Source organism: Bison bison, unplaced genomic scaffold (assembly GCF_000754665.1).
Source record: "Bison bison bison isolate TAMUID 2011002044 unplaced genomic scaffold, Bison_UMD1.0 scf7180017864390, whole genome shotgun sequence".
Taxonomy (NCBI): Eukaryota; Metazoa; Chordata; class Mammalia; order Artiodactyla; family Bovidae; genus Bison; species Bison bison.
The window spans coordinates 803,886-820,631 of NW_011494962.1; the positions used below are offsets into that span (position 1 = coordinate 803,886).

The following is a 16,746-nucleotide window of genomic DNA, read 5'->3' on the forward strand; positions in this document are numbered from 1 at the left end:
AGAGTAACTAAGAAGTAATATATTGGAATAAATAGAAAAATATTACTTGTCATGACATGTGTGTGCACCCATGTCAAGTTGCTGCAGTCATGTCTGACTCCTTGTGATCCCATGGACTATAACCCACCAGGCTCCTCTGTCCATGGGATTCTCCAAGCAAGAATACTGAAGAGGGTTGCCATGCTCTCCTCCAGGGGCTCTTCTGACCCAGGGGTTGAACCCATGTCACTTACATCTTCTGCATTGACAGGTGGGTTCTTTACCGCTAGAGCCATCTGGGAAGACCTGTCACAACACATGTGAACTAAATTTTGCTGTATTGTATGGTTAGAGTATGTCTAGATTTCCACAAAACCACCAATTGACTTTGAAAGTTGTTGTTGTTTAGTTGCTCAGTCGTGCCTGACTCTTTGTGACCCCATGGATTGCAGCCTGCAAGACTCCTCTATCCCTGGCATGTTCCAGGCAATACTGGAGTGGGTTGCCATTTTCTTCTCCAGGAGATCTTCCCAACCCAGGGATGGAACCCATGTCTTCTGCATTGCAGGCAGATTGTTCACTGTTGAGCTACCAGGGAAGCCCTTACAAAATTCAGTTCAGTTCAGTTCAGTTGCTCAGTCGTGTCTGACTCTTTGCAACCCCACGAATCGCAGCACACCAGGACTCCCTGTCCATCACCAACTCCCGGAGTTCACTCAAACTCACATCCATTGAGTCAGTGATGCCATCCAGCCATCTCATCCTCTGTCGTCCCCTTTTCCTCCTGCCCCCAATCCCTCCCAGCATCAGAGTCTTTTCCAATGAATCAACCCTTCGCATGAGGTGGCCAAAGTACTGGAGTTTCAGCTTCAGCATCATGCCTTCCAAAGAACACCCAGGACTGATCTCCTTACAAAATTACCTTCTGTATAATATTTTAAATGTTCTGCTACAAGTATATGTAGCAAGCTGTAAAGGGTTGACAGAGTGGCTAGTCTGTGAAAAAGTATTTGCATTTAGAAAGGCCTTAAGGCATAAAGGTTAATGAAATTTCATCTCCTGAGTATCTGTGTTATGTAATCTGCTACCATGAATAGGTATTTTCAAAATAAAAGTTAAAATCATTTTTAAACTAGCTATGATTGTTTCCAGTAGATTTGATGGGAAAATAACACTCTTCTCCATTGATTTTAAAGTATTCCTTTGAGAGATTTAGCTATATTTGGGTCAAAGCTCAAATCAGCTAAAATAACCACTTTGAAAACAAGGACTAAACATTACAAAAATATAATGCGATACAAGAATTCCTGGATTTCCATACATAATAAGGGTTGAAAAATGCCATGGAGAAAAATGATTAGCATTAAAAACAAAGGTTAGGGACTTCCCTGGCGGTCCAGTGGTGAAGACCACCTTGCAATGCAGGGGTGCCAGTTCAGTCCCTGGTTGGGGAGCTTAGATCCCACATGCCTTGTGAACAAAAAACGAAAACATAAAAGAGAAGCAATATTGTGACACATTCAATGAAGACTTTTAAAATGGCCCACATAGAAAAAAAATCCTAAAAATTAAAAAATGTAGGGCTATGCAATTCATTTTCCTTGTTTCTTTTCATTTTTTTTTTTTTCAATCAGAGACCCTGAGACCTTGATGAAAGATGACAAGTGACCCACTGTTGTCATTTTTCAGAACTTCCTGGACTTCTTTAGGGCACAGCAGCCCCTCATCCTGTATCTTCATTCTTTTTTAATATTACAGTTTCTGCTGCTCTTCCCTTACAGGTCCCTATAATCACTTGTTAGTAGTGGTTGGAAAGGCCTTATTCCTCTGTCTTAGCAGGGAAAGCGGAGGGCAAGTGGGAGGCGACACTGTTACCTCCAGTCTTCCACCAGCCCTTCAGGTGGCGCTTTGTATTCATGGCTGGAAAGGAGTACCCTCCTCCCGTGAATTTTTGCATCAGGGGAAAAATTGAGGACTACCGAGTTAATCGCCTGAATCGCACGATATTTTCTTTTCCGAAGACAGACCTAACTTCTGAGATCTGTCATTCATTTCCATAGCTGTAACCTATGCAAAGTCCTTAGTAGTAACGACTGACGTCACTTCCCTGGACCTTGATCACACCTCCTGCCCTTCACCTGCTACATCTCTTCAGTTCCCTGAGTCATGCTCTGTTTATATTCTAGGGGCAGATTTGCTGCAAAAACCCAAACATGACGCCAACGTGGTGAACGAGAGGTCACGGGGCGGAGGCAGCCAGCTCAGCATCCGAGGCAGCCAGCCCAGCATCCGAGGCACCAGTGTAATCAATGAACGAGCAAAGGGCGAAATACAAGCCCGGGGCACCTCTGAATGGGCCAAAGAAGTTCCAGGACTCCCATCCCACCTCTTTCCAGACACCAGATCCCAACAGGCTGAAAAAAAGCTGGATTTTTACCATCTGTATTTGTTTTGGGGCCCAACCAAGAAATGGCGGAGAGGGTAGAATACCTCTTTAGAACATTATTTTTTGCTGTTGTTTTAAAAACACCTCTAATGTCACTTTCACAATAAAATAAAATGTGAAAATTCCTCGTGTTCTAAATGGACTATATTCGGGGAAACTGAAACTAGAAAGAGAAAACACCGAAATGGACGGCGCCTGCCCACCCCCATCCCGCGGTCCAAGGTTCGCGGGGGCGGGGCTTCCTGACGTCACAGGATTGCGGGCCGTCGGGCTGTTTTTGTGCTCGCAGCTCTCGGTAAAAGCCACCGGGAATTCTTTACCTGCCCCTACCCTGTCTTGGAACCCAGGCCCCGAGTCCCTCCTTTCTGAAAGCTCTGCCGAGCGGCGCTGCGACGTGGGCTGGCCTCTTGGAAGCGAATCTGAGACTCATTGCGAATTGCCCAAAGGGATCATCATCAAAAGACGGGAGAGACGCCTTCGTCCGCGAGAGAGCCAGGCCCCGTCCGGGGATTTTAGAAACCCTGCGGTTCATCATGAAGTTCCAGTATAAGGAGGACCATCCCTTTGAGTATCGGAAAAAGGAAGGAGAAAAGATCCGAAAGAAATATCCGGACCGGGTCCCTGTGAGTGTCCTAGGGGGGAGGGGGGAGGGATGGGGATGGGGGCGGGGGAGTCGCGATGGCTGCCCAAAGGCACAGAAGGGTGGCCCCTAACATTACTCAACCTGCACGCCCTTCACCGCGGGGAGAGCCAGTGGAATGGACGTTCGGACTGCGGACCTTTAAAAACTCGTATCCCTAGAGCCTGTCCCCATCTTTTAGAGCTGACCGCAGTTTTAGAACGGATCCTACGATTGAGTGACTCAGCAGCGTTCAGCGGATGTGTTGGCTGGGATGTACTCAAAATGTAGCTTTTTGGGGAGAGAATGATGAGGTCGGGACCACCCGTATGCTGCCTTAAGATAGCATGGAACTGTTTAGGAATGAACAGGGGGATTTGCTCCCATCAATTTCCACCCTTAGGTGGTTCTCCGTTAATCGGGAGGACTTTGGCCCTTGGTAGCCCTGGGTTTGGGAGGGAAATATTCGGAAGCCATTGGATCTTTTGTTTTATTCTGTGAGAATTAGGAAGGGAAGGGGATGCCACAAGAGTCCTGGCCCAGAAAACAAGGTCACGTTCTCTGCGCAGCAACCCGGTTGCCTCATCATTCTTGGCTCCAGGGCGTGTGGGCCGGTGTTTATTCTGAACACATTGTACCTGAACACAATCAGCAAGGACTGAGACCTTCTTCTCGGGTTTTTGGACTCAGGTTTATGTTCTTTAACTTAGTGCAGGCGGAGAGAAGGAACAGGGAAGAAATACCAAGGTGTCTTTCTGCATCCGGGCGTTTTTCCTGTTACCCTTCCCCCGCCTCTTGCCTGGTTTTCGCTATTGTGGGCTGCGTAGCTGGATTTGAGGGCAGAAGGCTTTTAAAGTGTGATAGAGGGAACAGCAATCCTTGAGTTTTGGAGATGGGAGGATTAAAGACCCTAAGACTGTGTTGTTTATCTTAGGGCAGGGACTTTAGGATAAATATTACAGGTAATTTACGTGTAAAGGAATTGCAGTTATCTGATGGTGAATTCCTTTCCAGTCTTCCATCTAACTTTTCATGTTCTTACAGCTGCCAGAAGCGACCTGGGCCGTATAAACCTCTTGGAGTACTTTTTCTATAATCTAAGGGAGACATGAGGGCTGTTGCATTAGGGGAATTACATACAAAGGTGTTTTCAGCTAAAAAGGAGAACTAGCCCTATTACCCACTAAAGGATGCTTCGCAAATTTCTTTCCTGGTCTCTGGACCTTGGATGACTGCTTTAAAAGTTTCCCACCAAGTCTTGGTGACGCCCATCCTATCCTCTTATAATACTTTCAAGTGACAACTAACTTTGATTGATAGCTTACCACATCCCTGGGAATATCTTCAGTGCCCTGTCTGTAGTCATTCACTTAGTCCTCACACCATTATAATCCCTTTCTACAGAAGAAGGATCTGAAGAAATGGAGTAACTTCCTGCAAGTGGCTGATGTGTGCCTGAGCTGGGATTCTGATCCTGGCTGTTGGATCCTCCAGGCCGTAGTGTTTCTCAAGGTCCGAGGCAGTTCGTGATTTAAGAATGATTTAAGCGTGCATTGTGCTGTCAGGTATTGGAAATAGAGAAGTCAACTGTTGCTGCCCTCACCAGTTCAGATGGCAGTATGATGCCAGAAAAACATTCCAGTAAGCAAAATGATGACCGTTTTTTTCAGAACTCCAAGATTAAAGCTCTGTTCCAATAATAGTTCTGTATAAGCTACAAGCTCAGAATTGTACCTGTTCCAAAATCTAGTTAAAATTCTCCTATATTTCCTCAAAACAGCCCTTCCCATTTCAGTTGTTTCCATGCATTCACCCAGAATTTCAGCTAATCCCTCTATTTTTTTCTCATTGTTTGCTGTTAAATATTTTACTTATTTGATAATTTGTAAGCTCTTATGACTCACTCAGATCTCATGATTTCTCCAGTTGGATTTTAACCAGTGGCCAAACTCCTTCCAGTTGCTCAGTGTGTGGCTTTCTTTCTGATGACAAAAAAAAAAAAAAAAAAAGAAGGAGCTTTGCCCTCTGAATCCTGAGATTTGGTGTTAGTTCTGAGCAGAAGTCTGCATCTCACTGTGCTGAAGTGTTGTGTTGACAGAAAAGAGGGTTAAATGATTTCCAAAGCCCTTTCTCACTGGACTGTTCTGTTATTAAAGCAGTCACGTACCCTGATTCAATCGCACTTGTCTTTGTTGCTCTCTTTTCCTGCTCCTTTCTTGTGGTTTCCATCTCTTATTAATTGGGGCTGGAGCTGCTAGGTCTCAGAGTTCCTGCATAACACAATGCTATGCTCCCTCCTTCCCTTTTAATTTTATTTACCTGCTGCCTCATTGTTGGGTCTTCACTGGTCTATTCCTATGCTCTTCTGACTTTGTTTTCATTTCTGATTCATATATCAGTACTCCAGGTTTAATTTTTATTTTTTTTTAAATTTTTTCTTTTGGTTTTATAGAAATATAATTGACATATGGCACTGAATACCTATAAAGTGTACAGCATCATGATTTGACTTACATATCTTATGGAATGATGGTCACAATAAATTTAGTGACTGTCCATACAGTCTCATACAGATACAAAATTAAAGAAATAGAAAAAAAAATGTGTGATAAGAACTCTTAGGATTTACTCTCAAAGTATAATTAACCTACAACACTGTTAATTCCTGTTACACAACATAGTGTTTTTTATGCACATTTCAAGACACCATGATAAGTCTAGTTATGATAACATCACTTTGTTAGTTACTACTCTGTTCCTCACACTTTACATTTTGTGCCTGTGACTTATTTGTGATAATGTTCTTCTGGTCTTCCTGGTGCAGAATTCTCTTTCTCTGCAAAAATAAGCAGGTTTTTCCACTATGTTAACCTATCCCCTTAAATTTAAAAGCTTCAGATTTCTCCAAATCGTTATGTTTAGATCTTTACAGTTTACAAAGCCTTTTCACATAAAAGTTTTATGGATTTATGGATTATTTGGAGAAGGCAATGGCACCCCACTCCAGTGTTCTTGCCTGGAGAATCCCAGGGATGGGAGAGCCTGGCGGGCTGCCGTCTATGGGGTCGCACAGAGTCCAACACGACTGAAGTGACTTAGCAGTAGCAGTGAGTTTGTTGTGTCCATTCCATGTGTCTGTAAAAGATGTGTTTGAAGGTTACCATGTTCCTTTTTATCAGGTTTCCCTGGCGGCTCAAATGGTAAAGGATCTGCTTGAAATGTGGGAGACCCAGGTTTGATCCCTAGGTCGGGAAGATCCCCTGGAGGAGGGCATGGCAACCCACTCCAGTGTTCTTGCCTGGAGAATCCCATGGACAGAGGAGCCTGGTGGTCTACAGTCCATGGGGTCACAAAGGCTCGGACACAACTGAGTGACTAAACATACATACATATTTTACTCCTTGGAATGCTGAAGTTAAGAGAATTTATGTGACCTGTACCCAGTGTTTATTTATGCTTTAACTTTTCTGTACTTCCCTTATCTTCTACCTAAAATGATTATATTTTCTAGACTAAAAATCTAAAACTGATGGTTTTATAATCAATTCAAAGTATTTATAATTTAAATCAAATTACATATTACATCACTTATATAGTATATAAATACTGAATGTGTTTTTGTAATATTTAAATTTAAGTACATTATTTAAATTATTGCTTGAAATTTTATTTATAAAATATTTCCTGTTTTATACATCTACATGTATAACTTTTATGTATCTTTTTTCCTTTTTTTAAATTATTTTTTTATTGAAGGATAATTGCTTTACAGAATTTTGTTTTCTGTCAAACCTCAACATAGGTATACGTATATCTCCTCCCTTTTGATCTTTTTTCCTTTTCATTACAGAAATAAATGACCCTTCTAAACTTGAAAGTATTGTAGAAATATTTAATGTAGACACTGAAAATCCCTTAAAATCCTAACAGATAATCAATACGGGTTATTATGGGTTATTGTACTGACATTCTATTAATATAAGCACTACTTTTACACTTTTTTTACTTAATAGTGCCTTGAATGCATTTTTTTTGCAATCATTCTCAAAAATTTTGATGAAGTACAAAATTTAAACCACATTATCTGTACCTTTACAGATAAATATCATTTATGAGAAAGAATAAACCTAGTAGGTACTCAGGACCACTTGAGAAAATCCAGACAATTTTCTTGGTGCTTCAACTAAATTCCAGAAAGTATATATCCTATAACAAAGTACCTGCCTACCAATGCACGAGCCATAAGAGACTCTAGTTTCATCCCTGGGTCAGGAAGATCCCCTGGAGGAGGGCATGACAACCCACTCCAGTATTCTTGCCTAGAGACCTAAGGAGAGAGGAGCCTGGTGGGCTATAGTCCATAGGGTTGCGAAGAGTTGGAAATGACTGAAGCGACTTAGCATGCACGTACACACGTCTTATAGGTAACTTGTAATTAAAATCAAGATCCTCTTTACTTTTCATAATATCCCTTCCTTATCCTCTTGTTGTTTCAGTAATAAAATTATAACCTTATTAAGAAAGTTTGTTTCCCCATACATTTTGTAAAGGGTAAGAGAGAATAAGAGATGGAAAAGTTGTATTGAGCCTAGAGAAACTCACTTCAGATAAGGGCAATTGTAGGGTGTAGAAGGCAACATACTAGGTTGGATTCTGCAGTTTTCATTCCCACCCTTTGTCTCTCCTCCCAGGTGATCGTGGAGAAGGCTCCCAAGGCCAGGGTGCCTGACCTGGACAAGAGGAAGTACCTCGTGCCCTCTGACCTCACTGGTAATGTTCTGTCCCTCCCCTGACCCTTCTCCCACAGCAGACCCTTCCTCCTACAGTAGCAGACCCTTCCTCCCTCCTTCCCAGTCCTTCCTGTGTGCATGCGATCGTGGGCTTGAGGGGAGGTAGAACAGAGGAAAGTGAGTGGGATGCCCCAGAGGATTGGGTGATTCAGCGATGGTGATGTAATTGTTCTTTCCCATCACTGATTTCCTTAAGCTTTTCCCATTGTTGTAGGGCCTTGTTTGATTTAGAGGCAGCAGAGTGTGAGAGCTTGAAAGAAAAGACCAGATGCGTATTATATAAGCCGCTTAAAATTCGGGTTTGTTATTGTGATACCAATTTACACCATAAGGAAAACCAGACTAATTTGTTGGGAAGATAACATTATAGAGATTCTCAGCTGAATACCTTGACCTCTTCAAGTTATGGTTTTTTTGTTCATACATCTTGTAGATACTGTTTGGATTTCCAAAAGATACATTAATTCTTCATGTTGATGTTTAATGGAATAACCACTGCATCCAGGAGACACTTGGAAAGATATTGGTAGCTGTGTTTGCTCCAGAGTGATTAGGTTTGAATATCAGCCTTCTAGAAACCATGGGCAGAGGAGCCTGGTAGGCTGCAGTCCATGAGGTTGCTAAGAGTCGGACATGACTGAGTGACTTCCCTTTCACTTTTCACTTTCATGCATTGGAGAAGGAAATGGCAACCCACTCCAGTGTTCTTGCCTGGAGAATCCCAGGGACGGGGGAGCCTGGTGGGCCGCCGTCTGTGGGGTCGCAGAGTCGGACACGACTGAAGCGACTCAGCAGCAGCAGCAGCAGCAGCAGCAGAAACCTTTCAGTGTACTCAGTGAAAAATAAAGCACTGAATGCCACTCATTGCCCCGACATTGGGATGAGGGATTGTACTAAGATTACTGGAGTCCAGTAGATATCTTCCATCACAAGTTTGTCTTAGGCGGAAATGGACATGAAAGTGTCTGGTGTGTGTGTGTGTTTTTCTCCCCATATTATGTGGCTTTGGGATCTTAGTTCCCCCTACCAGGGATAGAACCTGGGCCCTGGCATTGAAAGCACCAGAGTCCTAACCGCTGGACCCCAAAGAATTCTGAAAAGTGTGTTTCAAATCAGATTTAGACCATGGGAATGTTAGCATTAGGTCTGAAATTGAGTAAAGTGGAGACGGATTGAGGAATTAAACTCCATGGCATGTCAGGGAACACACAGGCTTCTTGCCATGTCATTTTTTGTTTCTGAAGCTGCAGGACAGTGTTAGGCTCTGCTCAGATGATAATGCCCGTCTGGTGCTTTGGGAAACAGGTGCAGTAGAATTGTTTTCCGGATCTTACTACCCTCCTGCTAACCTCTTGTCTTCTTCTGCTTCGTCTTTGTTTTCTAAACGCCACCCCCACACCCCCCATCCAGTTGGCCAGTTCTACTTCTTAATCCGGAAGAGAATCCACCTGAGACCTGAGGACGCCTTATTCTTCTTTGTCAACAACACCATACCTCCCACTAGTGCGACCATGGGCCAGCTGTATGAGGTAATGGTCCTGGCGACAAGGCTGTACCGCCTGGCTTTCTCTAGCCTCCGTCCCAGGTGTTACCTTCCACACACCCGGGAAGTGGGGCAGGTGGTAGAGGTGTCATTTATCAGGATGCTCTCACATGGCCGTGTCAGGCTCTGGGAAATCAGGTGTCTCTTGTCCCTCAGCAATTGAGCGGCACACGGGATTCAGTCCGTTTGAATTATTTTCTCAGTCTTGCCCTGCCGTAGTGTTTTAACATTGGAGTGTCCTTATTGAAACAGCAGGAAGTGCTTTCTGACCACAGATATACCAAATCAAATCAAATTTAAAGACCAGGCAGTGTTTCAGTGGATTCATTTGTCTTCACAAATCAACTCAGTTGGAGGGAGTAACTTGAATGATTTTATTTGGTTTAATTTTTGGTAAACTGTAAAAATACGATGATAAACTATAGTAGAGAACTTGATCATGATTTATCACCTTAGATTGTAACTGCATCATTATTCCTCAAAGGGTTTCACACAATACTGTCTTATAATTCTATCCTATTAGTGAACTTTTCTAATAATTTCTAGTTTTTATTCCACAGCATACATTCCCTGGTTTATATCCATATATATATATCCCAATATATATGATTTTATATCCCAATATATATATTTTTATATCCCAATATATATATTTTTATATCCCAATATATATATTTTTATATCCCAATATATATAATTATCCCTTCGATTCCAGGGTCGGAAAGATCCGCTGGAGAAGGGATAGGCTACCCACTCCATTATTCTGGCCTAGAGAATTCCATGGACTGTATAGTCCATGGGGTCATAAAGTGTCTGACATGCTGAGCGACTTTCACTTTCAAATATATATAGTTAATGGGTTTCCCTGGTGGCTCAGCGGTAAAGAACCTGCCTGCCAATGCAGGAGACACGTGTTCAATCCTTGGGTCAGGAAGATCTCCTGGAGGAATAAATGGCAACCCACTCCAGTATTCTTGTCGGGAAATCCCACGGACAAGGGAGCCTAGTGGGCTACAGTCCATGGGGTCACAGAAGAGTTGGACACGACTTAGTGACTGAACAGCAGTCAACAACAATATATAGTCATGTTGTGTCGTTGTTCTTGCCAGAATGAGCTTCATATCTCTGATGTGTATGATGTTCTCCATGAAGGTTTTTGTGAACTTAAGAGTTCAAAGTTGAATCCCAGCCACTTCTGCTGCTTCTTTGATCCCTGTTTTTTTGGCCCTGCCCAGTGGCATGCAGGATCCAAGTTCCCTGACCAGGGATCAAACTGGTGACCCCTGCACTGAAAGCTCAGAGTCCTAAGCACTGGACTACCAGGGGAGTCACGCTATCCCCTTTTGAAGGGGGATGCAGGGTACCTCCTATGCCTACCCTACAAGGTTGTGTGAGACTCCAGACCCTAGGGATGACGAACTTGATTATGTTTCTAAACCATTCTCTCCCCTCTTCACCCAGGACAACCATGAGGAAGACTACTTTCTGTATGTGGCCTACAGTGATGAGAGTGTCTACGGGAAGTGAGTGGCGGAAACCGGCCAGTGGGAGCGACCGGACTCGGGGCAGGGGGAGGGGCAAGTGTGGGGCTTGGGGAGAGAGAGACAGAGGGAGGGCTCCCCCTGTGAAGGAGACAGAGGAGGAACACCTGGAAACACGACACCGCACACACCATCACCATATTTTCACACGCTCGATTGACATTTTTTGCTGCTTTCTCGGCCCTGGGAGAAAGCATGTCAGGACAGAGCTGTTGGGTTGGCTTTGATAGAAAAAAAAAAATAGGGATACTTTAGTCTCACAACAAACACTGCTGCAAAATCTGATTTCCATGGAAGAACCGGAGTGGGCAAGCTGGGGCCAGAGACCGTGAACCGACAGTAACTTCCTGCTCTCCTTTGCTTTGGGCAGAGATTCTATTTTTGACATTTGCACAAGACAGGTGGGGAAAGGGGTTGAGAATGTTGCAGGATTACTGGCTGGGAGTGGACCATTCCCAGGGACCAAAAGAGACCCACTGTAATTGAAGTATTATAGCCCCTGACCTCTCCTGTCTCCCACACCCTCCCACATCCCAGTGCTCATCTCACAAGCATCACAGTACCCAGCCCACCACCCCTGTGGTGGCTGTAGACACTTAGATGGAGCTCCCCTTCTGCTGGAGAGTAGAGGCCAGGCGTGAGGGACATCAGGATTGCAAAGATAGTCTCCATAGCATAGAACTGGAACTGAATGAGTACTGAGCATCTCTGTCTAACCTGCTTTGTTCTTTGGTGCCCGTTTTCCCCACACCTACCTTGGACTTGAATGAGCGTCACCCATTTCAGTAACAGGCTAAAACCACTCGTCTTGACATTTCCCAGACTTCACTCCATGAGTTAACGGAGTTACGTACAGAAGGGGCAGGTATGGGGTAAGATGGCTTGTCTGCACCTCCCGCTTATCCAGAACTCTTGCTTCCGGCCTGCTGTCCTCCACTTTCTCAATGCACAGAGATGCATGGTGAGGGCCAGTGGCACCCCCTCCTTGGGTCTTAATTTCCCGCAGCTGCTAGTTAGAAAAATTTGAGAAGGGTGACTTTTCATAGTTCTTGGGGATTCCATTTGATTCTGATTATTTTCACGTTAGGGTTATGATCTGGGTGGGAAGCAGGAATTTGCACCCAGATGGGACATTTCAATTCATCTCAAGACACTTCAGTTCATCTCCGTGAATGAAAAGGGTCCTTCCCGTGGGGGAAGTCTGAGGGTCAGCTCTGTCAAGATGCAGGCTCTTGTATAATGAAGTTTCTGCTGTCAGACCAAGGAAATAAAAGAATTGCATACCTTAAAATGAGTTAGAAATGTTGCCTTTATTTAGTAGGTATTAGAGTAGACAGTGTGTGGACTCCGAGCAGGAAACTTTGGGAGGATGTGGCCTTGTGAGGCGTCGCCCAGATGTGGTCAGACGTGTACTCCACCCCTCACCACCCAGGAGTCACTGTCCAAAGGCCAAAGGCGAAGGGAGCTGTGGGCGGGGTGCACAGGGTGTCTGTTGGCAGAATGTGCGTGGTTTTTTCCTCCATAGATAAATGCCTTGTCACTGCTTTACATGCTCCTCAGAGCTGAAGGTGGAAGACGCCTACATCAGAAGATAGCGGAGTGGAGGTTGGGGGGTGCTTGTTAAAATGCGGATGTCTAGGCCTTGTCCCGGGTTTAGCTGACTCAGAATCTCAGCGTAGGCAGCTGTATTGTTAACTGGCTCCTTGTGACTCTGCTGCACACCGAAGCTGCAGAGGCACTGCTCTGTTAACCTGGCTTCCCTGTAAGTCCTAAGCCAGCCTGTTCTTGCTATCACGTCCTGGTCTGTAAGAGGCCACCGTCTCCCAGAGCAGCAAAAGGCACCTCGATGGCTTTTGGGCTTGGCACAAGCTTGGTGCCCCTTCCAACCTTAGGTTAGAACCTTCAGTCAGGAACCCATATGTAGGTGGGCAGTTGGGATACAAGTTAAGAGACAGCAAAAAACAGATGAGTGGAAATTCCTTTCTGAAAGAAATCAGGTGGTTCTGCTTTATTCCACTTTTTCCCCAACATAAAATTTTTTTTTCCCTGGAAAGCCTGGTGCTTTCTATGAACCTAAGAAGGTTCGTAGGACTGTATTGTGAAATCAGGTTAAAAGTGCGAAAGAACAACAAACGTGAATAGCGGTGACTAGGCAGACAAATGCACCGCCATGCTCAAACTCCGGGGGGCGCTCTACCCTGCTGGTATGTATGGCATTCTCCAGAGCTGGGTAGGGCCCAGGTCTCTGCCTTGTTGCATTCACCCTTTGGACATAATATTGTCAGTTATCCCAAGTTGCTGTGAAAATGTTCCACATATTAACCACATAATTCTTTATGGTGACTGTGTCGGTAACCACCCAATATAATAGGTATGGTGTGATTTGAGGTCTTGTGTGTGAGTTGGGGGTGCTCTTGCCCATGAATACAGCCCCACGTCAGCTGTAATAACACACCAGTCATTTCCAGAAAAATAAACTAGTTGATAAACTGATTGTGTCCAGTTTTTAACTCAATACAAAACTTGTATTCAACTATTTCTAGCTGTGTTTTCTTTTGGATCTATTTTTACTCTTATTTGAATAAGCTCCAAGCATTCATCCTCATTTTGTTTTTACTGCATGAAACCAATTATTTTGAGAAACTGGTCTACTTTGTCCTTAAGTGGCTGAGTCCAGCTGGTCACTCTACTGCAGCCCCAAGTAACTGTTTCCTTCCTGGCCCTGCCTCCTGTCCAGCTCCTCACTCGCCCCTTTGTTTACCTGGATATTACAGAGCTAGGCCTGCAATCTGGTCAGCTCCAGCCTGTGGCATGCTCTCCGGTGGGTAATCAGGGCCACAGAGCTTGTTTTTCTTGTGTTTTAACCTTCCCTATCCCCCAAACAAAAAACAGTCCTTGTTCCCAAAGCTGTAAGATGTTCTTAGCCTGTGATCTTAGTCTGTTTACTTTACCATATATTTTCTTTTTACTTTTATTCTTGCGGTTAAGGACACTTTAATAGTTTGTAAATACAGGCAAACAGATTATTTTCATTTTGAAGTAACAGGAAGCGATTACTCCAGAAGGAGTCAAATGACATTTCCACGTGCCACCATGCAGGCCTGTGCATATTTCAACAGTGACTAAGAGACAACCCTCGTCACTCTGCGTGTATATTTTGCAGTGTGGACCATCAGTTTTGACAGTTCTGTTTTCAACACAGCAGTGTATTTAAGATCCTCAAGACTTCCATTTAGATGTGTTTAGCGCCTGAAGCTTGAAAAAAGTGATCCTGAGCTCCTGGGTTGGAGGTATGGAGCACAACGGTTTGTACTCATCTCCTGGGGCCTGTGTTGCCTTATATCACTCAATCAAAGCTTGGTTTTGCATTGCTTGCCATTCAAAGAAAACTGTGTTTTAGGTGCTCTGATTCCCTACCTCCTTCAGGTCTTGGCTCAGCTATCACTTCAGGCTACCCAGAGCACCTTTTAAAATATTTCAGCAACCTTCACCCACTCGCAGCTCTCACTAATTCCCACGTTGATCTACTTTAGTCCTGTTTGCTGAACACAGATCCTAACATTTTCTGAAGTTCACGGTCCACTCTTACTAGATTGTAAGCTCCAAAAGGCAGAAGTTTTATTTTGTTCAATGGTTCATACACTCTGGTCAGAACAGTGCCTGGCCTAGAGCTGATGCTCAAAAAAAAGTGAAAGAATGATAGCTTCTGATAGGCTTAAAGGTTTCAGTTCAGGGATTAGGTCATGAAGAACCAAATTATCCATAAAAGCACAAGTTTCAAATGAGCCATTCAAGGACCATTGGGAACACCTTGGAGCTTACTAGAAAGATTTGGAGGCTGGGCGTAGGGCTCAAATCCCAGGTTTGCCACTAAACTAGCTCTGTGACATGGGTGGGCCAATTTATTTTTTGTATAAAGGAAGTGGTAAATTTCCTTCCTGTTAGATATAATTACATCAGAAGTTGTGACTGAAATCCTTTGCAAATTAAATGACATTGTTGCATATTAGGAGTAAGTTTCATTTAAGACTAAAATGGCAGTGACTTAGGCTAACTAGCCAGAATAATCTAGGTTTTTATTTTTTTGTTCACTGGTGATATTCATTGGAAGGACTGATGCAAAACTGAAACTCTAATACTTTGGCCACCTGATGCAAAGAACTGACTCATTGGAAAAGACCCTGATGCTGGGAAAGATCGAAGGCAGGAGGAGAAGGGGACAACAGAGGATGAGATAGTTGGATGGCATCACTGACTCGATGGACATGAATTTGAGTAAGCTCTGGCAGTTGGTGATGGACAGGGAAGCCTGGAGTGCTGTAGTCCATGGGGTCACAAAGAGTCGGGCACAACTGAGTGACTGAACTGACTGAATATTGCAGGACATTTATTATAATAAATCCTGCATCTATTTGGAAAATACAGGATATGGCATGAGTCAGGGGAAGTGTAGCATATGTTGAGCTGGGTGTCTCTAAAAACAGTTTTCAGACTTGATGGGAAATACAGCTGAGAAGGCTCTCCTTCTTTTGGTTAGTAAACTCCCCTTGAGGATTGATTTTCTTGATGGAAATAGCTGATCATCATCTTTGAAGATGATCTTGCCTGGTCTCCTTTTCCTCGGGTGCAGGTAAAACCTAGATGTGGGACAGAGTAGCTAGAACATTTCAGAGCTTTGTCAGGCTAGAACCAGCATGAATATGTGAAAATATTGGAAATATATAAGTATTTAAAAAATATATAAAGCACATATGTTTAAAATACACAAATATTTGTATATTAAAATTTAAATACACAAGTATTTGTATAATTAAAATACATGCACAAGACATCGACTCCATTCTTGTGTAAAAATGTCCAGGTTTGACATAATGACTCTGCCTCCTGTTGTTCAGTCACCAAGTTGTGTTCGACACTTTGTGACCCCATGGACTGTAGCATGCCAGGCTTCCCTGGCCTTCACTATCTGCCGGAGTCCGTGGTACGCTCCAACCATCTCATCTTCCATCACCCCCTTCTTCTCTTGCTGTCAATCTTTCCCCGCATCAGGGTCTTTTGCCAATGAGTCGGCTTTTCACATCACGAAAGAATACACAGAATGCACACAGAAGAACTACACAAAAAAGGTCTTAATGACCAGGATAACCGTGATGGTGTGGTCACTCACCTTGAGCCAGACATCCTGGATTTTGAAATCAAGTAGGCCTTAGAAGCATTACTTCTAACAAAGCTCGTGGGGGTGATGGAATTCTGGCTAAGCTGTTTAAATCCTAAAAGATGATGCTTTTAAAGTGCTTCATTCAATATGACGGCAAATTTGGAAAACTCAGCAGTGGCCCCAGGACTGGAAAAGGTCAGTTTTCATTCCAATCCCAAAGAAAGGCAATTCTAAAGAATGTTCAGACTACCTGACAATTGGGCTCATTTCACATGCTGGCAAGGTAATGCTCAAAATCCTTCAAGCTAGGGTTCAACAGTATGTGAACCGAGAACTTCCAGATGTTAAAGATGGATTTAGAAAAGGCAGAGGAACAAGAAATCAAATTGCCAACGGCCATTGGATCATAGAAAAAGCAAAGGAATTCCAAAAAAGCATTGACTTCTGTTTCATTGACTATGCTAAAGCCTTTGACTGTGTGGGTCACAACAAACTGCCTCTTGAGGCCCAGGCTACTTCTGCCCTCTCTTCCACATCAGTTGGGTGTAATCCTCATCCTGAAAGTCAGACACAAGATCTACTTCTTGTAATCAGATGGAGGAAGAGACCCAGAAGAGGACAGCATACTGGCCAGCTCTCTGAAGGAAAGCTCCCTACACGTACTAAGGAC

At 43.7% G+C, this 16,746-nt stretch overlaps 1 protein-coding gene across 1 annotated transcript; it reads left to right on the plus strand.

Moving 5' to 3' along the window:
• Positions 1-2,680: 2,680 nt before the first annotated feature.
• GABARAPL1 (GABA(A) receptor-associated protein like 1) lies at positions 2,681-12,213 on the plus strand. Its single transcript, XM_010858637.1, has 4 exons — positions 2,681-3,048; positions 7,736-7,814; positions 9,245-9,363; positions 10,839-12,213. The coding sequence occupies exons 1-4, from the start codon at positions 2,959-2,961 to the stop codon at positions 10,902-10,904; spliced, it is 354 nt and encodes a 117-aa protein (XP_010856939.1). The 5' UTR covers positions 2,681-2,958; the 3' UTR covers positions 10,905-12,213.
• Positions 12,214-16,746: the final 4,533 nt, after the last annotated feature.